The 6,201-nt window shown below is 35.4% G+C and overlaps 1 protein-coding gene across 1 annotated transcript in view; it reads left to right on the forward strand.

Moving 5' to 3' along the window:
* Positions 1–3,714: 3,714 nt before the first annotated feature.
* LOC104537740 (SUN domain-containing protein 1-like) overlaps positions 3,715–6,201 on the forward strand; it is a gene marked incomplete at its 3' end in the record, with an annotated part of 17,238 nt that continues 14,751 nt past the window's right edge. The window contains exon 1 of the mRNA XM_010180712.1: positions 3,715–3,814. Within this exon, the coding sequence (XP_010179014.1) occupies positions 3,738–3,814 (77 nt within the window). The remainder of the gene's footprint in view (positions 3,815–6,201) is intronic.

Genomic DNA, 6,201 nt, shown 5'->3' on the forward strand with positions numbered 1-6,201 from the left:
CTCGTCACCTTCCATGAAACCGAGGAAGTTTGCTGCAGCAGCACAAGGGTTTGGTTGAGGCCGGCTGATTCTAGAAATTATTTTCAGATAAACAGGCTTATGACATAGTGGTGCTGTCTCACGTCACTTGGATGCTTCATAGTCCACATCCTCTGAGACAGCTAAGGGGCTTTGTGCTAAGGTAAATTCTGCTGCACTGATTACAGAAGTCCCTGTGCTTGCTTCTGTTCTGGCCAAATCAGAATCTGTGTTTTCTCCTGCTCTTCTGCTCTGCTGATTTACTGTAACACTGATTCAACTGAATTGCAAGGGAGAAATTATACTTGAAATTATAATTGTTGTCTGTGTTCCCAAAAAAGGCAAATAATTCGGCTGTTGCCACTGGAGAAATGTGGAAGGTTTTAAGTTGAGACACATCTAGTGTCCACTTAAATTCTAGCTAAAATATGTGCTTCTCTTTTACTTCCCTTTAGGTTGTCTTGTAAGCCTACTCTTATTACTTGGGTTTTTTTTTTATGCAACTGTATCCTGAATTCTTTCACTCTACATTCCTTAGTACTTAGAAATAGATGTTTATGGGCTTCTGAGGAAGGAAAAAAAGGCTACTTAAAGTTTGGGCCCAGTAATGCTTGTAGCAAAGTGATACCAAAAGCCTACCTGAATCTGAGTCAGACAGATCTATGGTACCTAATTCAGAAACCTGCTGAGTACCCAGAAGTGTTTAAACTGAAACTAAGTACTGTGTCTGCCTCTTGAGTTCTCTGCTAAGTTTTGTGGTTTTATATTTCCAAAATATTTTATTAGCATGTCTTTTTTTTCTGTTCCAGTTGTATATGAGAGTTTCATAAGTGAAGAAATAATATATGAAAGGTGGAGTACTGTTAAAACATGAGTGAACAAATTAGAGGGAGTTATTGTTTTCCACCCACCACTGTAATAAATATGTAGAATATTTCTAAGTAAGTTGGGTTGATCATTTGTTTTGTGGGTTTTGTTTTGGACTAAAATAAAGCTGTTGAACTAGTAGCCAAGTTTTTAAAAAATAATTTCATAGTAAATTTTAGATCCTTGTTTTTGAAAATTGTGGTGGTTCTCTCTGAAGATTATTTTCAAGTTCTGCATAAGTCAAAGCTGTTTTGTTGCTTTGAAAAATTAAGTCAAGGTTTTATTCCTTTAAGTTTGAATTAATTTTAGATCATCAGACAAACAGTGAATCAAACCAAGCCTCTAAGTCTTCGAAGAGTGTTTACATGTTATCTTTACTGAAGATCTTGGTGCTATGAAAATCGACTATTAATAGACCTATGCATAAATACCTCCAAGGCTTTTCAGTTAGCAATACCATTGTCAAGGACATATTTTATCTAATACTAACTTAATGATATATTTCAGACCTTAGCAAACAAGGAGTATGATTGTGAATTCTAGCATTTTATTTCTTTAGAAAATCAAGTAGAGAGAACTGGTGAGAAAGGGGAAAAAAGCAGGAAAGAAGCTGAGCCAATGTGTTATTTTCAAAGTCTGCCTTTGCACTGCCCATATGGGTAGCAGACACAGGGAGGAGTTGGGTAGCTGCTGGGAGCTCACTTGCACAGCTTAGCATTCCATGTAGGAAAATATTGCTGGGTGTCAAGCATGATATCAGCTGTTGAGTTGCCAGTTGAAAACTAGGTTTATTGATGAAATTGTGTGCTAAGCACTCAAGATTAGCTCCAGTGGAAACTAAGCAGAGGCTTCCCTAGCTTGTGGTTTCAAAATCTTCCTGATGGGTTGGACCAATTTAAACAGATCAACCTTAATCATAGTTTTGAATTTCAGTAGGCATATGTCTGAGCAATCTCTTTTGATGTTGTTTAAAACAAGTGCTATTTGATGTTGTCAACATCTCTCATCTTGAAATTCGCTGTATTTCCACTTTTGTTACTAGGGAATCATTACTCTCTGGTCCCCATTTTCTGTGCTCTAAAATGAGCTCTTATTTGTTACAGTATGGCAGCAGTCGTTATGTATTCCAGCAGTATTTGGTGCTTATTCTAGCAAGAGAATTAGACCACTTTGCTAGTACTTCTGCACTACTGATTTAAGCTTCCTCTAAACAAACAACATATTTTATATACTAGCCAGTGAAATCATTATGGCTCTGGGACAAGTGAAGTAAGTGTAGAGAGAGATCATTTAATGGAAATACTTTCTCTATAATACTAAAAAAAGATGTGTAAATGGCAGAAGTGAGACACTTTTCATTGACCCCACAAATGTGCAAGGTGCTTGCATTCAGAGAGCTACAATGTTTAGGCTTGTAAGGTTTGATTTTTAAAAACAAGAAGGAAACTCTGTCTTCAGTAGTAATGCAAATATCCTCCTGCCTTAATGACATCAGGATTTGGAGGCTACGGATGGACTGACTAAGAGCATTTTAATGTTATGTGAGGAGACTTCTTTTTGAGCTGCTATTGCCTGTGCCTCTCTGCTTTTTGTCTCTCTTTCTTATGTTTATGTAGCTATACAAATGAACACTCTTGTTTCAGCATAGCAAAGTGCATCCCCAAAATGAGATAGTTGTTGATGTTTTGATTGCAAGAATTAAAGTGTAACTAGAGATATTTTTTACTGTAGTTTAGGCATGTCATCATGGTTGTGTGGAATATCTTTCACTGCAGCTGAAATAGGAGCTGTAGATAATCTGAAAATAGCCAGGATTCTGCTTTGCTAACCATGCAAATGGATAGCCAAATAACCTACTATCAGAGAATCTTTTATTGAGAAACAGAACTTTTATTGTGGCTAATAAAATTGAGAAGGGCTCAAGAGTTTTTGCAGATACTTTTGAACTTGAAAGTCAAATCATATGTTATACCAAAAGTAGGCACCTGTGCGGCTATGCGAGTTTCTTGATTTGACAACATCAGTTTTTATTTCTTCCTAAAGCTATAATAACTTTCAAAGACCCCATGGAAAGTTTTACAAGTGTTGGTTGGGTGGGGTTTTTTTTTGCCTTTTTAAAAAAAAAAATTACTACATGGCACCCTGGAAAATGTACCTAATTCTAGCCATGTGAGTCATTTTGCAGTTGGCTCTTCTGCTAGGGTGTGTATTCTGTTTTTTTATGACAGGAGTAAATTAACCAATACAAAATGTTACCATTTTATGCGAAATGAAGGAAGCTCCCTTGCAGCTTAGTGGATGGTGTTCAAACATTGTAGAGTAAAATGATTTGACTATATGTAAAAAGTTTCTCAAGTTTCATCTGTGTTACGCTTTGGTGCACAGAACAGCCTGTGCTTTGCTCAATGAGCTTTTAAAGTAAAACTCATTGTGAAGAGATCTCTGAAAGCATGGCTATGTAGTTTTTCTTTAATTTTTATGCTTAGCTTTTGAGGATGCTAGAATAACTTAGTTCCTGTGGAAGTGTCGTAGTATAGTTGTGATAAGAGCTTGGCTCATATTACAGTAATGTTCCAGAGAACTCGGAAATTGCTGAAAATAGAGTATGGTGAAGAAGATTGCGGTCAGAAAGACACTGAGCTTCATGCAGCAATGATAAGGGATATCTAGCACTAGCAGGATTATTGCTGAAGTACTGAGAGCTCCATATTTCTTTAACAGTAGCTTTTTTAATTTCAATACTTCATAACACAGGCTGAACAATGCAAGGGCTCTTACATTGACTTTACGTAATTTCAAGTCATTGCATTACTTTATTTTCACCTTTTACAGTATGATTTGAAACAGTCAACATGGACTTTTCACGTCTACACACGTACACTCCTCCCCAATGTCTGCCAGAGAACACTGGCTATACATATGCACTCAGGTGAGAACTCTTTTCTTCTTGTAGAGAAACTGCATGTTCTCTGAATGTTGTTAATTCTGGAGAGTTTAGCTTTCATGGTAAGTAGCAGACTTCTTTGCAGAAGCATGCTTTACCTAGTCTGTTTTGGAAGTAACTGTTGTGTCCTAAATGGAGGAAAGAATACATGTCTAACAGGACAATGACTAAGATAATGACTCAGTGTTTGTTAGTTGCTATGAATAACTGGTTTCCGCCTAGTTACAATTGCTGTTTTATTTCTATAAATGTCACCAAAATTCTTGGATGTTTTCTGGTATGTCTTGTAACTTCTGTATGTGTTTCCTTTTGGGACTTGTCACCATTTTCACTTTAAAATGCTGATTGATATGCACTCATTGCTGCTACTGTGAAACTTGCCTGGAAGTTGGATATTGATTACTTTTTTTGGCAAAACTGCTTGTTGTGTGAATGTAAAATCTGTATTCTAATTAACTTGGTTTTTCTTATCTTTTTATTAAACTGTTATTGGACTGTTTTTCTTAAATCTCTTCAATTTTCTAAAAATCTCTAGTGTGTTTGCTAGTTTTTTGTTAAAATAAATGTTATGGTGCTCATTTGAATATTTTTAATATTGATAGCTTAGATTGTGGCTGGTGATCTAATCTGTATCACTTTTCCTGTTGAGTTAGTAGATGTATTTGGAAGCAAGTATACATCAGTGAGCCAGAGTTACTGGTTTAGATAATTTTAAGTTAAAAAAAACCAAAAAAACCCCAAGCAAACAAAACCTTACTGTTTGTAAGGATACAATATAGGATTGCTTTTCTCTTCCGTGCCTGTAAATCATTATTATGTATTTAATATGTATTAAAATACAGTATTTAGATTAGAGAATACTTGGTTACTGCCAATCAAACAGAAGTTGGTGAAACTGTAGAATTAAGACATCACTGACTTAATATTCTTGCTTTTCTGTACTCTAAAACTGTAGCTTCATCGATTTTGGGGGAATCATGGTTTTTTGGTGTTTGTTTTTTTTTGTTTGGTTGTTTGGGGGGTGTTTTGTTGCTGTTTGGTTTTTTTGCTATAGCCTGATGTCAGTAGTGTTGCAAAATGAGATGTGTTTTATGTTGCATCAATTAAACGGCAACTCTTCCTGAATTTTTAGAAAAGCATTGGCAAAATGTTCATTAAATACAAGTGGATTTACTAATTACAAGAAAAGTCATACTGAACAATGAAAGTTGATTTATGTGCCTTATATCAGCCAGCAGATTCCCTTTCATGTTACTAAGTGGCTTTAAATAACTCTACATTGCAAATGTACTTTGGAGATTGGCTGAAATATTTTCTCTTTTTACAGAGGATAACTTTCCCTATTGTGAGCAATGAAAGTAGACTTAGATTATTCAGGTTGTTTGGACAGTGATTTTTGTGTTTGAGTATATCTTAAAACAAACTGAAACTGTCATTAATTTGATTTCTTTTCCTTAGTTATTATATTTGTCTGAAATAATACTAGTATGTTCTACTTTATAACCTTCTCCTCAGCAACTAATCTTTCTCACAGATGAGAGAATAAGTAGGTCTTAAGAATCTTAGTATTAACTTAAGGAATTATTTACTTTTTGTTGTTGTTTTATTATGTGTATTTTCAAGAGTATTAGAGAAGTTAAGTTCAATGGCTTGCTTAAATGCATCTGGGTTTAAAACCCTCCTGAGCTGGGCTTTTCTTCTTGCCCACTATTTTGTCAGATACAAGTTTTATTTCTCACTGAAGCAGACAAGAATAAATAAGAATTCCACAGGAACAAATTTTAACCTGTCAGGAAAGGAAGATGCAGAATGATAAATCCCATTTGAAATCTGGAGTATAGTTCATTATGACTTTGGTGGGTTTTGTGTAGAAGTCAATTGGAGCATTTGACTTTCTACAGAAACGAAGATTGTTTTGCAAAACTGAACTTGTGAAGAGGCCTTTGTAGAAGGGGGAGGGTTACATGGCCTGAAACTTTTCAGTCTCACATTTTGCTCTGGTAAACGATATTAGATATAGGCATTCAGAAATGGATAGACTTGGATAAGCTTGGACAAGTTTACTAAATGACTTAATGACGGCAAGTATAGTTAAAATAGATTGAAATTAATTCATTGTAATTCTTCCTTGTGTAGAAAGGAAGGATTAGCAAGCGCTTTCTTAAAAATTTCCTCTTGAAAAAAAATCTATGAAGCCCCATATATTACAATAATGGGGGATAACTCCTTGGTACATTGCCTGATTTCAAGGTGTCAAGAGAGTCAGTCTTTTCAGCAGACTTGTGCTGTGTGTCTGCTTGCTGAATCTGTGCAGAATGCCATGTGTTATTGATGTAGCTCTTCCTACCTTGGGTCAAGCAATATTTGAAGAA

The sequence above is a fragment of the Mesitornis unicolor genome, unplaced genomic scaffold (assembly GCF_000695765.1).
Source record: "Mesitornis unicolor isolate BGI_N332 unplaced genomic scaffold, ASM69576v1 scaffold40353, whole genome shotgun sequence".
Taxonomy (NCBI): domain Eukaryota; kingdom Metazoa; phylum Chordata; class Aves; order Mesitornithiformes; family Mesitornithidae; genus Mesitornis; species Mesitornis unicolor.